The sequence below is a fragment of the Tachyglossus aculeatus genome, chromosome 3, assembly GCF_015852505.1.
Source record: "Tachyglossus aculeatus isolate mTacAcu1 chromosome 3, mTacAcu1.pri, whole genome shotgun sequence".
NCBI classification, from domain to species: domain Eukaryota; kingdom Metazoa; phylum Chordata; class Mammalia; order Monotremata; family Tachyglossidae; genus Tachyglossus; species Tachyglossus aculeatus.
In genome coordinates, this window is record NC_052068.1 from 10831241 (window position 1) to 10858327 (window position 27087).

The 27087-nt window shown below is 46.3% G+C and overlaps 1 protein-coding gene across 1 annotated transcript in view; it reads right to left on the reverse strand.

Moving 5' to 3' along the window:
• Nucleotides 1–5117: 5117 nt before the first annotated feature.
• The window catches only part of ADAM8 (ADAM metallopeptidase domain 8), a 104781-nt gene continuing 82811 nt past the window's right edge, over nt 5118–27087 (reverse strand). Inside the window, exons 18-25 of the mRNA XM_038743317.1 lie at nt 22176–22260; nt 21747–21881; nt 20470–20581; nt 15021–15210; nt 12381–12449; nt 9178–9228; nt 8143–8223; nt 5118–5480 (exon numbers count right to left, since the gene is read on the reverse strand). Coding sequence (XP_038599245.1) covers nt 5433–5480; nt 8143–8223; nt 9178–9228; nt 12381–12449; nt 15021–15210; nt 20470–20581; nt 21747–21881; nt 22176–22260 — 771 coding nt within the window. The 3' untranslated portion in view covers nt 5118–5432. The remainder of the gene's footprint in view (nt 5481–8142; nt 8224–9177; nt 9229–12380; nt 12450–15020; nt 15211–20469; nt 20582–21746; nt 21882–22175; nt 22261–27087) is intronic.

A 27087-nucleotide genomic window follows, 5' to 3' on the forward strand; every position in this document is an offset into this window, starting at 1 on the left:
TGGGCTCACAGTCTAGAAGGTGATGCAAGGTGACGAAGTTGTCCCAAGTGGGGCTCACAGTCTTAATCCCCATTTTACAGATGAGGGAACTGAGGCAAAGAAAAGTTAAGTGACTTGCCCAAAGTCACACAGCTAAGTGGCAGAGCCGAGATTAGAACCCATGACCTCTGACTCCCAAGCCTGAGTTCTTAACACTGAGGCATGCTGCTTCTCTAATAAAGGGAGAACAGAAGGGGACCAAGAACTGACTCATGAGGAAACCCTAGAGTAAGGGGATGGGGGTGGGGGGGCCACAAAGGAGACTGAGAATGAACGGCCAGAGAGATAAGAGGAGAACCAGGAGAGGATGGAGTCTGTGAAGCCAAGGTTGGATAGCGTGTTGAGGAGAAGGGGGTGGTCCTCAGTGTCGAAAGCAGCTGAGAGGTCGAGGAGGATTAGGACAGAGTAGGAGCCGTTGGATTTGGCACGCAGAAGATCATTGGTGACCTTTGAGAGAGGAGTTTCGGTGGAGTGTAGGGACCGTAAGCTAGTTTGGAGGGGGTCTAGGAGAGAGTTGGAGTTGAATCAATCAGTTAATGATATATTGATCAGTTACTGTGTGCAGAGCATGTACTAAGCACTTGGGAGAGTACAATACAGTAGAGTTGGTTGGCATGTTCCCTGCCCACAAGGAGCTTGTAGTCTATAAGGGAAATGGCAGAGTATAATGATATGAACTAAGTGCTGTGGGGCTTGGGTGGGGCAAATAAATATCAAAGTGCTTAGCGGGGTGCCAGAAGGTCATGGGTTCTAATCCCATCTCCGCCATTGTCTACTGCATGACCTTGGGCAAGTCACTTCACTTCTGTGTGCCTCAGTTACTCCATCTGTAAAATGGGGATTGAGACCATGAGCTCCACGTGGGACAGGGACTGTGTCCAAGCCGATTTGCTTGTATCCACCGCAGAGCTTAGTACAGTGCCTGACACATGGAAAGTGCTTAACGAATACCACAGTCATTATTATCATTATTACCTGAATTCATAGGTGATGCAGAAGAGGGGGACAATAGGGGAAATGAGCTTCACAGAGAAGATACTATTTTAGTAAGGCTTTGAAGGTGAGGAGGGTGTTGGTGTGTGATAGCCAAATGAGGAGGGAGTTCCAGGCCACTGGGAGGATGTGAGAGCAGCGTGGCTTAGTGGAAAGAGCCTGGGCTTGGGAGTCAGAGGTCGTGGGTTCTAATTCCGGCTCCGCCACTTGTCAGCTGTGTGACTTTGGGCAGGTCACTTAACTTCTCCGTGCCTCAGAGACCTCACCTGTAGAATGGGGATGAAGACTGTGAACCCCATGTGGGACAACCTGATTGCCTCGTATCTACCCCAGCACTTAGAACAGTGCTTGACACATAGTAAGCGTTTAAAAAATACCATCATTATTATTATGTGGGCAAATGGTCAACGAAGAGACAGATGAGGTCGAGGTATAATGAGCTGGTTGATGTTAGAGGATCAATGTGTATGGATAGGGTTATCATAGGAGATCAGCAAGATAAAGTAGGAGGGAGAGAGATGAGTGAGCGACTAAAGCAAACTCCTTAATGACATCATTTCACAAGGCTCAATGCACATAGCGTAATGTCAGGATGACAAGAGACCCCACGTGGCTCAGTGGAAAGAGCCCAGGCTTTGGAGTCAGAGGCCATAGATTCAAATCCCAGCTCCTCCAATTGTCAGCTGTGTGACTTTGGGCAAGTCACTTAACTTCTCTGTGCCTCAGTTACCTCATCTGCAAAATGGGGATTAAGACTGTGAGCCCCCCAGAGGACAACCTGATCACCTTGTAACCTCCCCAGCGCTTAGAACAATGCTTTGCACATCGTAAGTACTTAATAAATGCCATCATTATTATTTCCCTCCTGCTCAGGGTAGCCAAATGTCTGCAGCCTGCCTCTTGGGAACAATTGCCCGGAGAGGTCATATTCTGTTGCAAAAACCAAACCATGCATGCCGTGATCTCTTTTCAATCTTTTAATTTTCCAAAGCATTCAATGTCTTAATTGTCGCCAAAGAATCAACATTCAATTTCACACAGTGCAGTGTAATAAAAACACACATCAAAAGCTGGCTTATAGTAAAAGGATCCAAAACGCTCTCCCTCTATTCAGAACAATCTATCCATGAATAATTTAAGGGAGAAAATCCAAGGGGCTTCAATATAAACCAATATTCACAAAGTGTCTTCCGTCCTCATGAACCGAGAATGTGAGAGCAGCAATGGAGAATGCCCTGCTAGAGCAGTTAGGAATGGGTAGTGATCTTAGACCTGAGACTTTCATGTCGTGGGCTTACCGCACCTGTGGACCTTCGCTCCTCTAATGCCAACCTGCTCACCGTACGTTGATCTCATCTATCTCACTGCTGACCTCTCACTCAAGTCCTGCCTCTGGCCTGGAATACCCTCCCTATTCATATCCAACAGACAGTGATTCTACTCCCCATCAAAGCCTTATTGAAGGCATATTTCCTCCAAGAGGCCTTCCCTGACTAAGCCCTCAATTCATCTTCTCCCACTCCCTAAAGCGTCACCGTAATTTGCTCCCTTTATTCACCACCCCGGCCCTCTCAGCCCCATAGCACTCATGCCCACTTCTGTAATGTATTTATTTATATTAATGTCTGTCTCCCCGCTCGAGACTTTAAGCTCGCTGCGGGCCAGGAATGTGTCTGTTCTATTGTACTCGACTGAGCTCTTCTTACGGTGCTCTGCGCACAGTAAGGGCTCAAAAAATATGACTGATTGACTGATGGATTGATTGGTTCCCACCTCAATACTCCTGTCACCTCCCTGCTGTGCCTTCCTCCCTAACCCCAAATGATAATAATAATGATGATGGTATTTGTTAAGCACTTACTATGTGCAAAGCACTGTTCTAAGCACTGGGGAGGTTTCAGGGTGATCAAGTTGTCCCACAGGGGCCTCACAGTTTTAATCCCCATTTTACAGATGGGTAACTGAGGCACAAAAAAGTGAAGTGACTTGCCCAAAGTCACATAGCTGACAGTTGGCAGAGCCGGTATTTGAACCCATGACCTCTGACTCCAAAGCCCGGGCTCTTTCCACTGAGCCACTCCTGGGGTCTTGAGGTGTAGATAGGAGTGTCTCGTCCAAGAAGTGGCCTTCCTGATGAAATCCACTATGTCTCATAGAAAGGACATTATGTGGGAATTCATAAACTTTGACTCACCTTCTTGAGACCACCTTTGTCAGGAGAGCTAGCCCCAACTCTGGGTTCACTGGACCCATTTTCTGAATACAAAATCTGTTCATGCTTATGTAGAAATTGGATGACAATTTTGCAAATGGTACAGGATACGTATCCTGCATCTCAGATGGAATCTGTGCATTACCATAAACAATTTTTTTTAAACATTTCAAAAACTAAATATGAATAATCTTTATTTGTGTGCACTGACTCTTTGGGTGGGGGCGATTTGCTAAAATTTCCCCAGGGCGATGACACGCTTCAGATTGGGTCTGCTGGTCAGGAGAGACTGGGTATTTTTCACTGCCTCCTTAATCCTTGCTCGTGGAGGACTGAGTTTCAAAGACCCACTCCAAATAGGTCCCAAGGCTTGCTAGAGAGCAAAACCCTGCTGTCTTGGCTAGGATTTACAAAAGACGATTGGCACAAATATATATACCTGTATTGCTTATTACTACATAAATAAATACAAACATATAACTTGTCTTGCTCCTGAAATGATCGTACCTAAACCGTAAGATGCTTCTGAAAAAGGAAGACAGAGGGGCTAGGCATGAAAGCTAACTGCATTTTTTGTGCTCTTGCTTTTTAGTTGAAAACATCTGAGCAATTGAGGTTTAGAGGCAGAATTTGGAATGAACACTTGCATCTCACTACTCTTGACGCTGGGGAACATTAGTACAGTGCTCTGCACACAGTAAGCGCTCAATAAATACGATTGAATGAATGAATGAATGAATGAATTATGAGCAAGCACAGAGGTATAGTCAGCATTCCGTCCCTGACACAGAAAATGATACTCCCCTTGGGGCATTTAGGAGGATGGGAATTTACAAGCCTAATTCTTGCTTTTCTAAGGGTATATTAAGCAGGGATCTCAACTCACCCCATCTTACCTCCAGATTTAGAAGTCAGGCAGGTCAGGAGTGGAAAGAGCCAGGGTTGATTTGTGTTGAAAAGAGGAGACATTAATTCTTTTATAATAATAATGCTGACATTTGTTAAGCGCTTACTATGTGCAAAGAACTGTTCTAAGCACTGGGGGGATACCAGGTGATCAGGTTGCCCCACGTGGGGCTCACAGTCTTAATCCCCATTTTACAGATGTGGGAACTGAGGCTCAGAAGTTGTGACTTGCCCAAGTCACACATGTGGCTCCGCAGGCATGTGGTGGAGCCAGGATTAGAACCCATAACCTCTGACTCCCAAGCCCGTGCTCTTTCCACTGAGCCATGCTGCTTCTCTAGATGCCGCTACATCTCTTTTACAGATGTAGTCTGTGGATGCTATAGGGGAGAGGAATTTAACCTGTAAGGAAAATTACATGCTGGGACTTGAAAGTCTTCTGGAGCAGAATTTGATGGTAATTCCCCTGGGCCGTGAGTAATCCATGGTATTTATCAAGTGCTTACTCTGTTCAGAGCACTGTACTGAGCAATTGCACGGTGCTGATTGAAAAGAAAGAGGCAAGGCCAGTGATCATAAGTGACAGAGAAATGGCTTTGGAGTACACCAGGATTTCCCCTCTCCTTTTGGCCCTCCAAAGAAATAACAGTGTGGCCTAATGGATAGAGCACAGGCCTAGGAGTCAGAAATACCTGGGTTCCAATCCCCCGGCTCTGCCACTTAACTACAGTGTGACCTCGGGAAAGCCACTTCACTTCTCTGGGCCTCAGTTACCTCATCTGTAAAATCGGGATTAAGACTGTGAGGCCCATGTGGGACAGGGACTATGTCCAATCTTACTGGCTCGTATCGACCCCAGCGCTTAGTACAGTGCCCAACCCAGCGCTTAGAACAGTGCTTTGCACATAGTAAGCGCTTAACAAATACCATCATCATCATTATTATTATTATTATTATGTAGTAAGCGCTAAACAAATACCATGAAAAACAAACAAAAACCCCTCCAGTTGTAATGAAAATGTTAACTTTCCCCTGGTACCATGGCCCAAATTCTTGTCCAGCAGTTGTAGACACTTGTTGGTGCTTGTAAATGTCCCATCATTGGTGTGAAGGCACAGTTGTTTGAAGGATTTCAGTGGAAATGGCTGAGATCCTAGGAAGACATTTGAGAACTGCCTAGGGTAAACATCATGGCGCTGTCCAAGCTAGAAGTCAACTTGCTCAAATCATGCAAAGCAGGGGTCTCCCGATTGTCTTTGCTCCTTGGGGTTCATCTGGGTGGTCACCTCTGCTGGGTTGGGGGCTTCAGGGGCACCTTCGGGCCGGCTCCCTTGAGTAAAGGAAAATAAATTGCACATTTAAAAAAAACTCAAAACGCTATGCAGGGTAGCCCAATCAAGTTTCCCAGCTAAGACTGACTCTTTTAAAAAAAAAAAAATTTAAGCACTATGTGCCAAGCACTGTTCTAAGCAGTGGGGTAAATATAAGGTAATTAGGTTGGACATAGTCCCTGTCCCACATGGGGATCACAGTCTCAATCCCCTGTCCACATGTTTTGTTTTGTTGTTTGTCTCCCCCTTCTACACTGTGAGCCCATTGTTGGGTAGGGACCATCTCTATATGTTGCCAACTTGTATTTCCCAAGCACTTAGTACAGCGCTCTGCACACAGTAAGCGCTCAATAAATACGACTGAATGAATGAATGAATGAATCCCCATTTTACAGATGAGGAAGCCGAGGCCCAGAGAAGTGAAGCGACTTGCCCAAGGTCACACAGTAGACATGGCAGAGGCGGGATTAGATCCCACGTCCTCTGACTCCCAGGGCTGTGCTCTTTCCATTAGGCCCATTGAACCCTCAGCCATTGGGAAGATAATCAGGGAAGATTATCTTCAACCATGGGAAGATACAAGATAATCAGGTTGGACACAGTCCATGTTCCACATGGGGCTCTCCATTTTATAGGAGAGGTAAATGAGGTACAGTGAAGTTAAGTAACTGGCCCAAGGTCACGCAGCAGACAAGTGGCAGAGCCAGGATTAGAACTCAGGTCCTCTGACTCCTAGGCCCATGCTCTCACTACTAGACCACCCTGCTTCTCTCTCTCTATAGAGGTATATTTGTATTTCTTTGATGAAAAAGCCTTGCAAGTAAACGCAAAACAAATACCAGCTTTCAGAATTGTTTTTTGAAGCCATCTCTCCCAGAAGACTTCCACCATGAGTGGATTTCCACTATCAGTCAATCAATCCATCACTGGTATTTATTGAGTGCTTACGGTGTGCAGAGCACTGTATCAGCACTTGGGAGAGGACAGTTCAACAGAGTTGGTGGACATGTTCCCTACCTAAAATAAGCTAACACTCTAGAGGGGGACACAAACATTAATCTCATGATGATCAATATGTATTTCAGTGTGCAGAAACACACGAGCACACACACAGTTCCACAAGCTGAGACACAAATCAGAAGGGACTGAGGAAGAAAACTGATAACATCACCTATTACTTAAGGACTAACTTGTGTACATTTCAATCAGTCAATCAATTATTTTTCCTGAACCCACCGTACATGTACAGCACTGTATTAAGCACTTGGGAGAGTACAATACAGTAGCCTTGGTAGATAAGATCTTTGGCCTCAAGGAGGTTCTTCCCACTTGTAAATTATTTCAAAGTCTGTCTCCCTGACTAGATTGCAAAGTCCTTAAGGGCAGGGATTGTGTTTAGCAAAGCTATTGTACTATTCCAAGTACTCAGTACAGTGCTTCCCCTCTCAGGGTCGCACCTGGAGAGTTTCCAGTCCTCTACCAGTCACGACTACAGGAGGGAGAGTTAAGCAGAGGCCTGTCCATTCCACTCCTAGCTTGGTCATCATCAATCATCAATCGTATTTATTGAGCACTTACTATGTGCAGAGCACTGTACTAAGCGCTTGGGAAGTACAAATTGGCAACATATAGAGACAGTCCCTACCCAACAGTGGGCTCACAGTCTAAAAGGGGGAGACAGAGAACAAAACCAAACATACCAACAAAATAAAATAAATTGAATAGATATGTACAAGCAAAATAAATAAATAAATAAATAGAGTAATAAAAATGTACAAACATATATACATATATACAGGTGCTGTGGGGAAGGGAAGGAGGGAAGATGGGGGGGGATGGAGAGGGGGACGAGGGGGAGAGGAAGGAAGGGGCTCAGTCTGGGAAGGCCTCCTGGAGGAGGTGAGCTCTCAGCAGGGCCTTGAAGGGAGGAAGAGAGCTAGCTTGGCGGATGGGCAGAGGGAGGATGGTCAGTGGCTAGCAAGCGGAAGGCAATCTGCTACAAGGCAAAACCCACTTGTGCCGGGCAGCGGCGGACTGGGAGAGAGCCGAGAGCAGAAACTCGAGTTTACTGCTCGGAAGGAGGCAATGGTAAACCACTTCCAGATTTTTACCAAGAAAACACTCTGTATATGCTACCAGAATGATTGCAGATGGAAGTAGGGCGTTCCGGGAGAGATGTGCCTATGGTGTCGCTATGGGTTGGACACAACTCAACAGCATAAGACAACAGAGAAGCAGCGGGACTGTGAGCCCCACATGGGACAACCTGATTACCTTGTAACCTCCCCAGCACTTTGAACAGTGTTTTGCACATAGTAAGCGCTTAATAAATGCCATCATAAATAAATAAAACAACAGTACAGTGCTCCGCATATAGTAGGTACTCAATTAATACTAATGATGATGATGTGGAGGAGATTTCTGGGAGTGCATTATAGGCCCTGGGAAGATCCCTTTTCTCTGATAATATAGGGGGAGGGAGTCCAATCCACTAAGTCATTCATTAAGGTAAGAGTATTCTGTACTAAAATCAAATCGAATCAGCCTTCTTTTCCACTTGCCGCAAACAGTAGTTGTTGGGAGAAATTGGCGAGAGGCTTCGTGCCTGCCTGCCTGAATTAGCTACTCGAATTGGCACCTGTCTTCTGGGGCCAGTCTCACCTGGGGCTGAGTGGGCTGTGACATAAAAGCAGGATATTTGGCAGGTGGGACTGGAGGAGGAGCTGAAGTTGGTTTGTTTCCCTGCAAAGAACAGTCAGGTTAGAAAGTTGTTCCAGTCACAGATGGTTACTCTCAGTTTAGTCAGCCACAATTTTTGACCCTTTGGGAGGTTTACATATCAGCTGACACTCCAGAAGCCCAAGTGATTTCAGGCACAACCAAGCCCACTGGAGCCTTGAGGGCTTTTAAAATTTTTTTGTGGTGTTTGTTAAGCACTTACTGTGTCAGGCAAGTGAGGTAGATACAAAGTAATCAGGTTGGACACAGTCCTTGTCCCACATGGGGCTCACAGTCGTAATCCCCATTTTACAGATGAGGGATCTGAGGCAAAGAGAAGTGAAGCGAATGGCCCAAGGTCACACAGCAGACAAGTGGTGGAGCCGGGATTAGAACCCAAGTCCTCTGACGCCCGGGCTCTACCCACTAAGCCACACTTGAGGGCTTGCAGCACTGGGGTAGACCCTGACTCAGACACACTTCACTGTACATTGGGACATTGTCAAGTGGGGCCTCAATAGGGGTCTCTTGTGAAGGACCACCGTGTCCAGGAGCAGAGAAGAGTGCAGAGGGGAGGGATATTCTGAGATGGAGGGGAAGAGAGAGAGAGAGAGAGAGAGGGAGGAAAAAGGAAGAGATGAAAAAGAGAAAAAAGAGGAGAGGGGGAGAAGGAGAGAGAAAAAAAGAGAATGAGAAAGACAAAGAGAGAGAAAAGAAAGAGAGAGGTCCTCTCTCATTCCTTGCACATCAAGAAGGAACCTACATTTTGGGATCTGTGCCCAGGTTGTTTCAACAGAGACAGTCGAACCAAACTGTTGCGTGAAGCCTGGACTCTCCTCACAAATGGAAACTTTTTGGGCCTCCAGGATTTAAGCTGGGCCCTCCTTGAGGGAGGTGGGTGAAAGTGGGGAGAGGAAGTGAGAAGCCCCAGGCTTGGAAAATCAGGTGGCCTCTGGCTTTTGAAGAATCTCGTCTTACCGGTTTGGGCTTCAGCTCTGGAAGAGGTTTTTTAGGCGGAGCAGGTCGGATCTAATTCAAGAAAGGAGAATGAGAGAGTTAACACGTGACCTGTCCCGTAAGTGGCTCCCAGGCCATTTTCTGCACTGGGAACCAGAGATGCCTTGGCTATTTCATTACAGAACAATAGCTCATTTCTACTGACCTCGTGATTTGCAACGCTACCCTGTGGGTTTGGTTAATTCCCTTATTCAATGGATAGCAACTGATATCTTTAATTGCAGGTGTGCTCATTTATATTTTTTTTCCAGCCTGATTTCCCACAGAAATAGGGTTTTTAAGACCTCAGTGCATTTGATTATAAGCTCCTCTAGGGCAGAGACCACAACTTTACTTTTATCATTATGTTCTCTAGCACCTTGTATAGCGCTCCACATATGATAGCTACTCAATCAATTTTCAGCCTGGGTTAGTGGATACAGAATGAGCCTGACAGTCAGAAGGTCATGAGTTCTAATCCGGCTCTGCCACTTGTCTGCTCTGTGATCTTGGGCAAGTCACTTCACTTCTCTGGGCCTCTGTTACCTCATCTGCAAAATGGAGATTAAGACTGTGAGCCCCATGGGGAAAAGGGGCTGTGTCCAACCTGATTAACTTGTATCTATCCCAGGGCTTAGAACAGTGCTTGACAAGTACCATAAGCAGCGTGGCTTAGTGGAAAGAGCCCAGGCTTCGCAGTCAGAGGTCATGGGTTCTAATCCCAGCTCTGCACTTGTCAGCTGTGTGACTTTGGGCAAGTCACTTAACTTCTCTGTGCCTCAGTTACCTCATCTGTAAAATGGGGATGAAGACTGTGAGCCCTACACAGGACAACCTGATTACCTGGTATCTACCCCAGCGCTTAGAACAGGGGTTGGCACACAGTAAGTTGCTTAACAAATACCATCATTATTATTATTAATGAAGAGCTCCGATCCCTTAATGCCCTCTGATGAAAGCGCTCAATAAATATGATTGAATATGTTGCCAACTTGTACTTCCCAAGCACTTAGTACAGTGCTCTGCACACAGTAAGTGCTCAATAAATACGACTGATTGATTGGTTGAATGAATGAATGAAGGAAGGAAGGAGGGCTCCTTTGAATCCCATTGGAAAATGGGGTAGCCAATACCTTTCAGATGAACGTGGGATTAGTTGATAAATTTCTGCCATGGGTTAAATTGAGCAGAGGTTCTTGCATTGACATATGAAGTGGGTTCCCATTTTCCCCCATCGGCACCCCTACAGCCCTCCGGGAGCCTCCTCAAATCCCAGTTAGACCTCTCCTGACGGAGGTAGGGATTTACTCCTGACTCCCACCCATTGGGCCCCCCAGGGGTTAATAATAGTAATAATAATGATGGTACTTGTTAAGCAGTTACGGTGTGCCAAGCACTGTCCTAAGCACTGAGGTAGATACAAGTTAATCAGGTTGGACGCAGTCCCTAAGCCACATGGGGCTCACACTTTTAATCCCTATTTTATAGATGAAGAAACTGAAGCCAAGAGAAGTTAGGTGACTTGTCCAAGGCCACACAGAAGATGAGTGGTGGATCTGGGATTATTATTAAAATTATTGTAATAATAATAGTATTTGTTAATTTATTATTAATTTGTTAATTAATTTGTTAATTAGTATTGTTAATTTGTTAGTACAGTGCCAGGCACTATACTGAGCACTGGGGTGGACACAAGCAAATCGAGTTGGACCCACTCTCTGTCCCTAGTGGGGCTCACAGTCTCAATGTGTCTGTTTATAGTTGTATTGTACTCTCCCAAGTGCTTAGTACAGTGCTCTGCCCACAATAGAGAAGCAGCACAGCATAGTGGATAGAGCACAGGCCTGGGAGTCAGAAGGTCATGGGTTCAAATCCCGGCTCCACCACTTGCCTGCTGTGTGACCTTGGGCAAGTCACTTCACTGCTCTGGCCTCAGTTCCCTCATCTGTAAAATAGGGATTGAGACTGTGAGCCCTATTTGGGACAGGAGCTGTGTCCAACCCAATTTGCTTGTATCCACCCCGGTGCTTAGTATAGTGCCTGGTACATAGTAAGCGCTTAACAAATACCTTAATTATTATTATTATTATCCCCATTTTGCAGATGAGGTCACTGAGGTCCAGAGAAATGAAGTGACTTGCCCAAGGTCACACAGAAGACCTTGTAACCCCCCCAGAGCTTAGAACAGTGCTTTGCACATAGTAAGTGTTTTAATAAATGCCATCATTATTATTATTATGCGGCAGAGCTGGGATTAGAACCCAGGTTCTTCTAACTCCCAGGCCCGGGCTCTAGCCACTAAGCTAAGCTGCTTCTCCAGCCCCCCAGGGGCTGTGGATACTGGAGCTGCTAGGTTTATTTAATCTGCCGCTGCCCGGATTGTCTTTGTCCAGAAACACTCTGGGCATGTTACTCCCCTCCTCAAAAATCTCCAGTGGCTATCAATCAACCTACACATCAGGCAAAAACTCCTCACCCCCGGCTTCAAGGCTGTCCATCACCTCGCCCCCTCCTACCTCATCTCCCTTCTCTCCTTCTCCAGCCCAGCCTGCACCCTCCGCTCCTCTGCCGCTAATCTCCTCACCGTGCCCCATTCTTGCATGTCCCGCTGTCGACCCCTGGCCCCCGTCCTCCCCCTGGCCTGGAATGCCCTCCCTCTGCACATCCGCCAAGCTAGCTCTCTTCCTCCCTTCAAGGCCCTACTGAGAGCTCACCTCCTCCAGGAGGCCTTACCAGACTGAGTCCCCTCCTTCCTCTCCCCCTCCTCCCCCTCGCCTTACCTCCTTCCCCTCCCCACAGCACCTGTATATATGTATATACGTTTGTAAGTATTTATTACTCTATTTAATTATTTACTTTATTTGTACATGTTTATTCTATTTATTTTATTTTGTTAGTATGTTTTGTTTCGTTCTCTGTCTCCCCCTTCTAGACTGTGAGCCCACTGTTGGGTAGGGACCGTCTCTATATGTTGCCAACTTGTACTTCCCAAGTGCTTAATACAGTGCTCTGCACACAGTAAGTGCTCAATAAATACAATTGATTGATTGATTGATTGATTTAATCCCCTGCTTGTTATGAGTGCATTCACCTCCCGGTGAACACGGTCCACACAAGAGGAAGAACGGTCCCTGGGGGAAATTCTGCTGCTCTGAGCCAATGGCCACCACTGAAAAATTGGTTACCTGGTTCCCAGGAGGATGACTGGAGTAAACTGGCAATCTGAAGGGGGCATTGGGTCCGGCTGCTGGAGCCTACAAGAGAGCATGTGAGGCCATGATTCCATTCATTCATTCAATCAATCATATTTATTGAGCCCTTACTGTGTGCAGGGCACTGTACTAAGCACTTGGGAGAGCACAACTGAATTGGTAAACACGTTTCCAGCCCACAAGAAGCTTACGGTCTGGTGATATACTGCATTAGGCATTTCAGTAACTTTCAATTTTGGTGTTCATTAATCAATCAAGCAATGGTATTCATTAAGTAACCCTCTTAATAATAATAATAATAATTATTATTATTATTATTATGGTATTTGTGCCAAGAACTGTTCTAAGCACTGGCACTGTTTCAACCCACATATTCAATCTGTCACCGAATCGTGTCTGTTCAACCTTCTAAACATTTCTAAAATCCACCCTTTCCTCTTCATGTTAATTGAAGCACTTTTCCTATCCCACCTTGATTATTGTATCAGCCTCCTTGCTGACCTCCCTGCCCACTCTCCCCACTCCAGTCCATACTTCACTCTGCTGCCCAGATCATTTTTCTACAAAACCATTCAGTCCAAGTTTTCCCACTCCTCAACAACCTCCAGTGGTTGACCATCCCGTTCTGCATTAAAGAGAAACTTCTTACCATAGGCTTTAAAGCATTCAATCACCTTACCCTTTCCTAATATCAATCAGTTGTATTTACTGAGCACTTATTGTGTACAGAGCATTGTACTAAGGGTTTGGGAGAGTATGATATCTTCTAGACTGTGAGCCCGTTGTTGGGTAGGGACCCTCTCTAGATGTTGCTGACTTGTACTTCCCAAGTGCTTAGTACAGTGCTCTGCACACAGTAAGCACTCAATAAATATGATTGAATGAATGATATAACAGAATTGGTAGACAAGTTCCTTGCCTACAGTGAGCCAGAGGGGAAGACAGACATTATTATAAATAAATTATGGATATGTAAATAAGTGCTGGGGGGCTGAGGGGTGAATATAGGATGAAATCCACATGTAAGAGCATTTAGAGAAGGGAGTAAGAGAAGAGGAAATGAGGGCTTAGTTGGGGAAGGCCCCTTGGAGGAGGTGTGATTTTAATAAGGCTTTGAAAGAGGGGAGAGTGATTGTCAGGTATGAAGAGGGAGGCTGTTCCAGGTCAGAGGCAGGACATGGACGAGAGGTCAGTGGCGAAATAGATGAGATGGAGGTTCAGTGAGTAGGTTGGCATTAGAGGAGCCAAGTGTGAGGGCTGATTTATAATGGGAAATCTGGGGGTAATTGGTGAGGGGGGGAAGGTGATTGAGTGCTTTACTGCTGATGGTAAGGAGTGTCTCTTTGAATCAGAGGTGGCGGGGCAACCACTGGAGGTTGTTGAGGAGTGGGGAAACATGGCCTGAACATTACTGTAGAAAAGTGACCCAAGCAGCAGAGTGAAGTATGGACTGAAATGGGGAGAGACAGGAGGCAGGGAAGTTAGCAAGGAGGCTGATGCAGTAATCCAGTTGGGATAGGATAAGTGACTGGATTGATGTGGTAGCAATTTGGGTGGAGGGAAAATGGCAGATCTTAGTGACATTGTGAAGGTTGAACAGACAGGATTTAGTGATGGATTGAATATATTGGTTGAATGAGAGAGAGGAGTAGAGGCTAATGTCAAGGCTTGTGAGACAGGGAGGATGGTAGTGTTTACAGTAATGGGGAAGTCACAGGGAGGACAGGGTTTGGGTGGGAAGATGAAGAGTTCTGTTTAGTTTAAGTTTGTGGTGTCAGGAAGACATCCAAGTAGAGATGCCCTGAAGGCAGGAAGAAATATGAGACTGCAGAGGAGGAAGATCAGGGTTGAAGATTTGGGAATCATCTCCTTAGAGGTGATAGTTGAATCCATAGAAAAGAATGAGTTTCCCAGTGGAGTGAGTACAGATGGTGAATAGAAGGGGACCTAGAAGCCTTGAGGGACCTCCACAGTTAGGGGCAGGGAGCAGGAGGAATTACAGAAGAGACAGAGAATGGTTGGCCAGAGAGATAGGAGGAGAACCCATGATTATCCACTACATCACGGGGCTTCTCCAAGGTACAGTACAGTGCTTTGCCCAGAGTGAGTTCCCTGTCCCACATGGGGCTCACAATCTTAATCCCCATTTACTATGTGAGATAATGGTGACTCAGAGAAGTGAAGTGACTTCCCCAAGGTCACACAGCAGACGAGTTGCAGGGCTGGGATGAGAACCCAGGTCCTCTGACTTCCAGGCCCAAGCTCTTTTCTCTAGGGTACACTGCCTCTCACTGAATCTTGCTGAATGACAGCTGGAGCAGCATGGCGTAGTGTATAGAACATGGGCCTGGAAGTTAGAAGGTCATGGATTCTAATCCCAGCTCTGCCAATTGTCTGCTGTGTGACCTTGGGCAAGTCATTTAACTTCTCTGTGCCTCAGTTACCTCATCTGTGAAATGGGGATTAAGACTGTGAGCCCAATAATGGGACAACCTGATTACCTTGTATCTACCCCAGTGCTTAGAATGGTGGTTGGCACATAGTAAGCGCTTAACAAATGCTATCATTATTTTTATTATTATTACAAGGGCCTCATCGCCTTGTGGGGCTTACCGCAGGGGGATGTTGGCTGGGAACAACGGCAACAAAGGGGGCGTTGGAAGTTTTGATGTTGGAGGTGGTGGAGACCAGCGCCGGGGAGCCGATGCTGGACGGCTGGACGGTGTTCCTCGCCGGATCCTTGGTGCAGCCCTCCTGGAACAGTGGGTTCGACAGGCCAGAGATGGTCTTGGTGGCCATTTTTCTGGAGAAAGGAATTCAACTTGTGAGTCTGATTTCTAAGAAGCCCTATGAGGAGCTCATTACAGAACTCTGGCAGTCACCAGAAATGCTCAGAAGGAGCTCTTGCTCTCTCTCTCTCTCTCCACCCTCTAGCTTGGTCAGCCATCTTGCTAAAGATGTGGATAATATTAATATTATTTCATAATTATAATGATAATAATGATGGCATTTGTTAAGTGCTTACTATGTGCAAAGCACCGTTCTAAGCACTGGGGAGGATATAAGGTGATCAGGTTGTCCCACATGGGGCTCACAGTCTTCATCCCCATTTTACAGATGAGGTAACTGAGGCCCAGAGAAGTGAAGTGACTTGCCCAAAGTCACACAGCTGACTAGTGGTGGAGCCAGGATTTGAAATCATGACCTCTGACTCCCAAGCCCAGGCTCTTTCCACTGAGCCACGCTGCAAAGTACTGTACTAAGTGCTTTCAGCATTTCCTATGTGCCGAAGCACTCTGTTAAATGTGCAAGGATAGAAACAATGCAAGTACAGTGCTTTGCACACAGTAAGCACTCAATAAATATAATTGAATGAATGAATGAATGAATGAAAGAATGAAATCATCCTTAATCAAGCTCATCTTCCCACCCAAACCCTGTCCTCTCCTTGACTCAATCTGTCACCAAATCCTGTCAGTTCCACCTATGCAACACCATCCTTTCCTCTCCATCTAAACTGCTACTCTGCTTATCTGCACTGAGCAGCGTGGCTCAGTGGAAAGAGCACAGGCTTGGGAGTCAGAGGTCATGGGTTCAAATCCCAGCTCCGCCGCTCATCAGCTATGTGACTTTGGGCAAGTCGCTTCACTTCTCTGTGCCTCAGTGACCTCATCTGTAAAATGGGGATTAAGATTGTGAGCCCCACATGGGACAACCTGATCACCTTGTATCCTCCCCAGTGCTTAAAACAGTGCTTTGAACATAGTAAGTGCTTAACAAATACCAAAATTATTATTATTATTATTTTACCCCTTGATTACTGTATCAGCCACCTTGCTGACTTCCTTGCCTCCTGTCTGTTCCCACCTCAGTCCATACTTCTCTCAGTGGCCCGGATCATTTTTCTAAAGTTCAGTTCATGTCTGCCGGTTCCTCAAGAACCTCCAGTGGTCTACCTCCACGTCAAACAGAAACTCCTTATCATCAGCTTGAAAGCACTCAATCACCCTGCCCGCCGCGGTCCAGCACACACATTCAGCTCCACTAACACCAACGGACTCACTGTACCTCCATCTCGTCTATCCTGCCACTGACCCCTCGCCCACATCTTGCCTCTGGCCTGGAACTCTTTCCCTCTTCACATATGACAGACCACCACACTCTCTACCTTCAATGCCCTCCTAATATCTCATCTCCTCCATGAAGCCTTCCCCAATTCCTCATTTCCCCACCCTATTCTCCCTAGTTGCGGTGTCACCTATGCATTTGGCTGTGTACCCCTTAAACATTTTGATTCTCACCCCGCCCCACTAGCCAAACAGCACCTATTTCCAATTTCTTACACTCTCCACTTACCCTTGCTAATTTATTTTAATTTATTTTAATGTCCATTGCCCCCGCTGGATTGTAAGCTCCTTGGGGGTAGGGATTGTATCCACCATCTCTATTGTATTGGACTCTAACAGTATCTGACCCAATAGTAAGCACTTAAGAACAACATTTTTTTTAAAAAAAGGCATTTAGTAGAGAAGTCTGCACACAGTGTGTGCTGAATAAATAGCATTGACTGACTAACAATACAATCAGATTGGACCCATGAAGAGGAAGGGGAGGAGGTGTCCTCATCCCATTTTAGTCAATCAATCAATCACATTTATGGAGCATTTATTGAAGGCAGAACACTGTACTAAGCACTTGGGAGAGTATAACAGATGAAACTGAGGCCCTGAGAATAATAATAATAATTATGATGGCATTTATTAAGCACTTACTATGTGCAAAGCACTGTTCTAAGCGCTGGGGAGGTTACAAGGTGATCAGGTTGTCCCACAGGGGGCTCACAGTCTTAATCCCCATTTTCCAGATGAGGGAACTGAGGCACAGAGAAGTGAAGTGACTTGCCCAAAGTCACACAGCTGACAGTTGGCAGAGCCGGGATTTGAACCCATCACCTCTGACTCCAAAGCCCGGGCTCTTTCCACTGAGCCGTGCTGCTTCCCTGACTCACCTAAGGTCACTCAACAGATCAGTGGCAGAGCTGGGATTAGAACCTGGATCTCCTGACCACTCTGCCTCTCCTGGTTTACCACTCATAGGTACTTGTGCAGGAAAAGCACACACACACACACACACACACACACACACACACTCTCTCTCTCTCTCTCTCTCTCTCTCTCTCTCTCTCTCTCTCTCACTGTATCAGAGTGTTTGGAAGCACTGCATTCATGAAAGCAATAGTAATCAAATAATTGTGGTACTTGTTAAGCGCTTACTATGGGTCAAGCACTTTTCTAAGCGCTGGGGGAGATACAAGACAATCAGGTCAGACACAGACCTTAACACACACAGGGATGACAATCTAAGTAGGAAAGAGAACAGGTATTTAATCCCCATTTTGCAGATCAGGTAAATGAGGCACAGAGACATTAAGCGACTTGCCCAGGGTCACATACAGCAGGTAAGTGGTAGAACGGGGATTAGAACCCAGGCCTGTGCTCTTTCCACTAGGCCAGGCTGCTCCATTAAGCAAGATCCAGGATCTACAGAAAAGTCAAATCTTGAGTTTGTTCTCCATTACAGTCCCTTCACTATTCCAGTTCATTCATTCATTTATTCAGTCATATTTATTGAGCCCTAACTGTATGCACAGCACTATACTAAGCGCTTGGAAAGTACAATTCGGCAAAAAAGAGAGACAATCCCTACCCACCAATGAGCTCACAATCTAGAACGGGGTAGACAGACAACGTAACAAAACAAAACAAGTAGACAGGCATCAATAGCATCAATATAAATAAGTAGAATTATAGATATATACACATCATTAATAAAATAAATATAATAAAATATGTACATATATACACAAGTGCTGTGGGGCGCGGAGAGGGGTAGAGCAGAGGGTGGGAGTCGGGGCGATGGGGAGGGGAGGAGAAGCAGAGGTATAGGGTGGCTCAGTCTGGGAAGGCCTTCTGGAGGAGGCAAGCTTTTAGTTAAATTGTGTCCGGAAGAGTTGAAGAATCTCTAAAACTCATTCCTGAGCAGAGCTGGGCAAAGCCCTGAGGAAAGAAAATCCCTTCCATTTTCTGCAGCTGTGAGCCCGTTGTTGGGTAGGGACCATGTATGTTGCCGACTTGTACTTCCCAAATGCTTAGTACAGTGCTCTACACACAGTAAGTGCTCAATAAATTTCACTGAATGAATTACTTTCCTCCTTAAAGGTGCCACCTCTCAACCTCTAACCCCACCCAGGAATACTTTTCTAATCATCTCAACCCCAGAGCTCCGAAAGGACAGGCAGAAAGGCATACAGACACTAGATTCTTCTTGTTGATGCCTAAAAAAATGCACAAAGGGAATTCATTCTGTCATATTTGTTGAGCACTTCCTGTGTGCACAGCACCTTATTAAGCACTTGGGAGAGGACAATACAACAATAAACTGACAAATTCCCTTCCCACAGTGAGCTTATAGTCTAGAGGGGGGGAGGCAGGTGCGAATACAAATAAATAAAATGACAGAGATGGACATAAGTGCTGTGGGGCTGGGAGGGGGGAGAGCAGAGGGAACAAATCCGGGTGTTGCTGAAGGGAGTGGGAGAGGAGGAAAGGTGAGTTCAGCCTCCACTATCTGAATGGAAACTGGATGAACTGATGGAGTCCCCGATCAGGATAGAGCCTGTGCGGAGGAACGGATTGTAGTGATAGTGGTTTGTCCGGCTCTACTCACAGTCTCCCGTCACTGCCCGCCACGTTCCTCTAGACATATAGGGCACCAATCTACCCATCCGTAGTATTCCCTGAGCACTGACTGTGTGCAGAGCACTATGCTAACAGGTTGGGAAAATGAAATACATTTGGTGGACACGATCCCTGCCCTCAATGAGCTGAGAGTCGAATGGAACAAGGGAGTAGGTGGGCAACGGAAACTAAGTGACGGAAACTAAATGAGGAACAAAGAATGTCCTACAGAGACTTAGGATGTGTGGCTTCTTATCTGGGCCACCTCATCATTGTTTTCTCAGAACTGCAAACATCTGAAGTTTCTCTCCCCTCTACCCTCGAGGTCATATGAGTGGTTGCATCAGGAATGTTAATCTGTCAGGATTAAGCAACACAGCAGAGAGGGGATCTGTCAAAACAACCTACCATGGCCTATTGCAAAGGGCCAAATCTTGGAGTCAGAAGATGAGGGTTCTAATCCCGGTTCTACCACATGTCTGCCAGGTGACTTTGGGGAAGTCACTTCACTTCGCTGGAACTCAGTATCCTCCTCTATAAAATGGGCATTAAATCCCTATTCTCCTTCCTCCGTAGACTATGATCCCCGGTTGGGACAGGGACTGCGTCTTCTCTGTTTATCTTGCCTCTACCCCCAACGCTTGGCACATAGTAGGCACTTACCAAATCAATCAATCATATTTATTGAGCACTTACTGCATACAGCACACCATACTAAGCACCTGGGAGAGTGTAATATAACAGAGCTGATAGACAGAGTCCCTGCACACAAGGAGCTTACAGTCCAGAGGGGAATAATAATAATGATGGCATTTACTAAGCGCTTACTATGTGCAAAGCACTGCTTTAAGCGCTGGGGAGGTAACAAGGTGATCAGGTTGTCCCGGGGGGGCTCACAGTCTTAATCCCCATTTTACAGATGAGGTCACTGAGGCACAGAGAAGTTAAGTGACTTGCCCAAAGTCACACAGCTGACAATTGGCAGAGCCGGGGTTTGAACCCTTGACCTCTGACTCCAAAGCCTGTGCTCTTTCTACTGAGCCACAATGCTTCTCTAGATGGACATTAATATCAATAAATAAATGACTGGGTTGAGGGAGCGGTGAGAAAAGAGAGCAAATCGCAAATCAAATATTATTATTATTCATTCATTCATTCAATGGTATTCATTGAGCTCTTCCTGCATGCAGAGCACTGTACTAAGTACTTGGAAGAGTACAGTACAACAATAAGCAGATACATTCCCTGCCTACAATGAGCTTATTATCACCATCATCAGTAGTAGCATTATCATCATCATCATCTTCTTTCCCAAAGTTCCTTACCTTTTCTGGAGATTGGGTTTGATTTTCCACCTGAAGAGGATGACCCCAAAGATGATGAGTACAGCCAGCACACCCAACACCACCAGGACACCCACCAATGCGCTGTTTCCTGCTGTGGAGACATACCAGGTTAGGAGGGGCTCAGAGTTTTCCCTTGTGGTTCTACCCACATCCCTTTGGCCTCAGCCCCCTTCCTAGGCTACTAGACAATAGAATAGGACCAAAAAGTGCCCCACAGAAGGCAGACGGGAAGCAGCGTGGCCTAGTGGAAAGACCACGGGCCTGGGAACAGAGGACTTGGGTTTTAAACCTGGCTCTGCCACTCTGCTGTGTGACCCTGGGCAAGTCACTTCATTTCTTTGTGCCGCAGTTCCCTCAGTGGAGATTTAGACTGTGAGCCCCGGGTGGGTTCAACCTGATTAGCTTGTATCTATCCCAGCATTTAGTACAGTGCCTGGCACATAGTAAGCACTTAACAGATACCATAAAAAAAGGAGGGCATATTTGATTCTTGTACCAGAGCCCACTAGGAGAAGGGGCCTGGGGGGCTGAAGAAGGCACAGCTTCTGTATCCACGATGATGCCACCCACCAGGAGGTTATTCGATTGGGTCTCAGAGGGCCTTCAACCCCCTCACCCCATCCCCAACCCCAGTGCTCACCACCCCTGAAAGTCCACAGGAGAATGGGGGAAGGGGAAGATCAGAATCACCCATTTCTCTTTATGGCTGTGCCTCGACTCTCTAAAGTGTTCTGATCTGTCCGAGTTTTGGGACAGTATCATCTTAGCTCTGGGCATGCTACTGAACGTAGGAGAGCTGCCAAGTAAGAGGCCAGTGCCGCCCGCCTTTCTAGACAGGAAGGGTCCTCGCTGCATTGTTAGACATCACTCATCTACTAGGCCTTCCTCTAAAGGTAGTTGACCTAACACTGAACCTGCATATGCTTCTGACCCCATCCCATCTCTTTATGCCTGGAATTTAGTTTCTGGACCCAATACTAAATCCCTCTTTCCTTGTGGTTAAAGTCTCAGCCCAGAACGCATCTGTTATCAGAACACAACTAGCCGCTTTCTCGGTATCCAGTGGTATCGGCTCAGGGGTCAATTATGACACGGAATGCTTTCCGTACCTCGTTCCCCTGCCCCCCTCTCCCCCAGACCACACACCACACCCCAAGGCTGTTTCTGGGTTAGAGCTTTCCCTTTCAGGGTTTCTTCCTAACTGAGGGGTTGGAGACAGTCAGAGTCCGATATGAAAAAGATGGTGGCTACGTTACACCAGTACGCTGTTTCCTTGAGCAACAGGTTGGTGGTTCCGGTTGTGGACGCGCCTATAGTCACATGGAAACTGGTTTGGCCCGGGAAGGCGTTTGGGTGAAGTGTACTGTGGACAACAGTCTGTTCGGTGGCAGCTAAAGAGGAAGACACAGTTTGGGCTGTAGCTGAAGAGGAAGTGTGTCACGTTCCTGCCTCAGGCCTTCAAAGTTCCCCGGAGCCTACTAGAAAATCTGTTTGGTCATGGAAACTACGGTGGCCAAGCCGAGAGGTTTTCTGCTCTCCCGGGCTCCCGTATTCTTTCCTTTTGGATGGGAGATGGAATGGGGAAAGACGGTTTGAAGCAACGACATGACATGCTTGCCTGAGCAGACCCCGGGAGAGGCATAAGGAGTTGGATGGGGGAAGGCGAGAAAAGGGATGAAACGTACCTGATCTCAGACCTGTTTGCTTTTTGTTACAGAAAGGTGGAGCCCATCCTGGGTCACAGTGACACTCCCTTTTGTGGTTGCAAACCTGAAATTGAAGACAAGATAACTGATCATCAGACCGGTCTGGGATTTTTAGAAAACCCAACGGTGTATCCTTAAAGCTCATCAAGGTGTCAGCTCCTTGGGATCATATCTACCCAACTCCACTATAATACTAATAGAGAAGTGGCATGGCATAGTGGGGTGGATAGAACACCGGCCCGAGAGTTAGAAAGTCATGGGTTCTAATCCCCGCTCCACCATTTGCCTGTTGTATGACCTAGGGTGAATCACTTCACTTCTCTGGGCCTCAGTTACCTCATCTGTAAAGTGGGGATTAAGACTGTGAGCCCCACATGGGACAGGGACTGTGTCCAATCCGATTTGCTTGTATCCACCTCAGCATTAAGTACAGTGTTACTAGTACGTTATTAATAATAATGATGGTATTTCATTCATTCATTCATTCATTTATATTTGTTGAGCACTTACTGTGTGCAGAGCACTGTACTAAGCACTTGGGAAGTACAGGTTGGCAACATACAGAGACTGTCCCTACCCAACAATGGGTTCACAGTCTAGAAGGGGGAGACAGACAACAAAACAAAACATATTAACAAAATAAAATAAATAGAATATGTACAAGTAAAATAGAGTAATAAATATTTACAAACATATATACATATATATAGGTGCTGTGGGGAGGGGAAGGAGGTAAGGTGGGCGGGATGGGGAGGGGGAGGGGGAGAGGAAGGAGAGGGCTCAGTCTGGGAAGGCCTCCTGGAGGAGGTGAGCTCTCAATAGGGCTTTGAAGGGAGGAAGAGAGCTAGCTTGGCGGATGTGTGGAGGGAGGCCATTCCAGGCTAGGGGGAGGACGTGGGCCAGGGGGAGACGGCGGGACAGGCGACAACGAGGGACAGCGAGGAGGTTAGCGGCGGCAGAGGAGTGGAGGGTGCGGGCTGGGCTGTAGAAGGAAAGAAGGGAGGTGAGGTAGGAGGGGGCGAGGGGATGGACAGCCTTGAAGCCCAGGGTGAGGAGTTTTTGCCTGGTGCGTAGGTTGATTGGTAGTCACTGGAGATTTTTGAGGAGGGGAGTAACATGCGCAGATTGTTTCTGCACAGAGAGGATCCGGGCAGCAGCGTGAAGTATTTGTTCAGTGCTTACTTGTTAAGTGCTTACTATGTTCCAGGCACTTTAGTAAGTATCGCGGTGGATACAAGCAAATCAGGTTGGACACAATCCCTGACCCACAAGGGGCTCACAGAATTGTCCTCTCCCAAGCGCTTAATACAGTGCTCTGCACAATAAGCACTCAGTAAGTACTGCTGCTTTCTCGAGAAACAACATAGCCTAGTGGATAGACCACAGGTCTGGGGGGTTGGAAGGACCTGGATTCTAATCCTGGCTCTGCCGCTTGCCTGCTATGTGACCTTTGAAAGTCACTTAACTTCTCTGAGCCTCAGTTACTTCATCTGCAAAATGAAGATTAAGACTTTGAGCCCTAAGTGGTCAGGGATTGAGTCCAACCTGATTAGCATTTATCTATCCTAGCATTTAGTACAGTGTGTGGTACATAGCAAGCGCTTCACAAATACTTGTCTCTCTTTGTGGCTGAACTGTACTTTCCAAAGTCTTAGTACAGTGTTCTGCACACAGTAAGTGCTCAATAAACACGATTGAATGAATGAATGAATGAAATACCGTAAAAAAACTGATTGATTGATAAAATCTTCCTAGCCCTCAGTGGATTGTAGCTGGATCCCTGATTCTAGAATTCTTTTCCTCTACTGTTTTGGCTACAACCAAGGGCTGGCAGATCTATGCAAGTACAGGTTACTGACATGGCTGGCATGGAACACATGAAAAACAGTAAAGCAGCATGGCCTAAGGGAAAGAATACAAGACTGGAAGTCAGGAGACCTAGCTTCTAATCCCAGTTCCATCACTTGCCCGCCACTTGAACTTGGGCCCTTAATTTCCCTGTGCCTCCAATTTCCTCATCTGTAAAATGGGGATAAAATATCTGTTCTTCCCAGCCCCCAGACTGTGAGGGACTGAGTCTGGTTTGACCACTCCTGCTCTTGGCACAGAGTAAGTAGGTAACAAATACCACAGTTATTATTACAGAAAAACATTTGATAGCTAGCTATTCTCAGAGATGTGAGGATATACTAATAATAATAGTAATGATGGTATTCGTTAAGTGCTTACTAAATGCCAAGCACAGTTCTAAGCACTGGGGTAGATACAAGGTCATCAGGTTGTCCCACATGGGGCTCAGTCTTAATTCCCATTTTACAAATGAGGGAACTGAGGCAGAGAGAAGTTAAGTGACTTGCCCAAAGTCACACAGCTGACAAGCTGCGGAGCTGGGATTAGAACCTGTGACCTCTGACTCCCAAGCCCGGGCTTTTTCCACTAAGCCATGCTGCTTCTCAAGGAAGTGGGCTTTTGCAAGGAGGCCTTCCCAGACTGAGCCCCCTCCTTCCTCTCCCTCTCCTCCCCCTCCCCATCCCCCCCGCCTTACCTCCTTCCCCTCCCCACAGCACCTGTATATATGTATATATGTTTTTATGTATTTATTACTCTATTTATTTATTTTATTTGTACATATTTATTCTATTTATTTTATTTTGTTAATATGTTTTGTTGTCTGTCTCCCCTTTTCTAGACTGTGAGCCCGCTGTTCGGTATGGACCATCTCTATATGTTGACAGCTTGTACTTCCCAAGCACTTAGTACAGTGCTCTGCACACAGTAAGCGCTCAATAAATATGACTGAATGAATGAATAAATGAATGCAAGGTTGCTTAAAGATCTCTTGAACTGATTCGTATGGAGGAGAGGCTTACGTTCCTATAGACTGTGAGCTCCTTGTGGGCAGGGAATGTGTCCACCAACCCTGTTGTACTGTACTCTCTCAAGAGCTTAGTAAAGTGCTCTGCCCATAGTAAATGGTTGAAACATACCATTGACTGATTTAGGGTTTGATTGCTCTGCCCACAGTAAATGCTCAAGAAATACTATTGATTACGTTCCTCTAGACTGTGAGCTCCTGGTGGTCAGGGAATGTGTCCACCAACTCTGTTGTACTGTACTCTCTCAAGAGCTTAGTAAAGTGCTCTGCCCATAGTAAATGGTTAAAACATACCATTGGCTGATTTAGGGTTTGATTGCTCTGCCCACAGTAAATGCTCAAGAAACACCATTGTTTACCACTCCACTTCCACGGGGAGTGTGGAAAAACAATGTATGAGGAGAAAATAGTTCTCACAGCACCAAGGCTGACCCAGCCCAGGCAAGGCTAAAGGTCGTGGGGTCTACGGAAGGCAGAATGAAAAAGCGGTAGTGGTAGCAATACTACATCAACCCCTGTGAGAGTCTCCCCTCTTGGTAAGCATCTACTATATGCTAGGCACTGTACTAAGCACTGGGTTGGATGAAAGCAAATTGGGTCAGACACAGTCCCTGTCCCCCATGGGGCTCACAGTCTCACTCCCCATTTTACAGATGAGGTAACTGAGGCCCAGAGAAGTGGTGACCTGCCCAAGATCCCACAGCAGACAAGTGGCAGAGCCAGAATTAGAACCCATGACCTGCTGACTGCCAGGCCCATGCTCCATCCACTACGCCATGCTGCTTCCCCAAGATCTGGTCTTGGGAGTCTAAAGAATGCAACAGCAGTGATCCCACCCAAGACCGACAGAACCTTCAGCAGTCTTTGACTGTCCAGTCAAAATTACGAGCTGGCTTCCTGACAAGAGCAAGCATCTTTATGGAAAAATTGAAGCAGCTTGATTCATTTATTTAAAGCTGCTCTATTAACGGCTTAAAAACACGCAATCAGCTCTCCCCATCCTACCTCAACTCACTCATCTCCTGTTCCAGCCCAGACCGCACACTCCGCTCCTCTACCACCAACTTACAGTTCCCCAATGATGATGGCATTTATTAAGCGCTTACTATGTGCAAAGCACTGTTCTAAGCACCGGGGAGGTTACAAGGTGATCAGGTTGTCCCACGGGGGGGCTCACAGTCTTCATCCCCATTTTACAGATGAGGGAACTGAGGCACAGAGAAGTGAAGTGACTTGCCCAAAGTCACACAGCTGACAATTGGCGGAGCTGGGATTTGAACCCCTGACCTCTGACTCCAAAGCCCAGGCTCTTTCCACTGAGCCACGCTGCTTCCAATCTCGTCTGTCTCTCCTCCGACTCCTTTCCCACCTCCTCCCAGTAGCCTGGAACTCCCTTCCGTTCCATATATGCCAGACCACCACTCTCCCCACCTTCTAAGCATTATTAAGGTCACTTTTCCTCCACAAGGCCTCCTCAATTAAGTTCTCTTTTCCCTGGCTCCCTCTCCCTTTCTGTATCATCTATGAACTTGGATCTGTGACCTTTGGGCACAGCACTTATGTGACCTTGGGCAAGTCACTTAAGTTCTTTGTGCCTCAGTCTCCCCATTCCCTGCCTGCAACGAGTTTACAGTCTCAGCGGGTGCTCTCCTTATGAATTTAAATGAATTTCTATTTATTTTTAGCTATTTTAATTGTTTTTTTCTAGCTCTCTTCAGTGAGACAGTAGGGAGAAAAATCTACAGTTTTAAAAATTTTATCTCTTCGTATATCTCTCCCTACATTTGTTGGGAAAATTAAGTGCATGAAAGGAGGACAGACTGAAGAAGAGCACATGAAAATTCTTTCGCTGGAAGACACCTCTCAAAATAAATCTTTTGCATTCCCCTTCCCAGTTACTCTTCTCAACAAGTTGAATTAGGTAATTGTCAGATTGGCAGAAGAAAAGAACAGATCTGAAAGTACCATACATGTGATAAGCAGTGTGGCTCAGTGGAAAGAGCCCGGGCTTTGGAG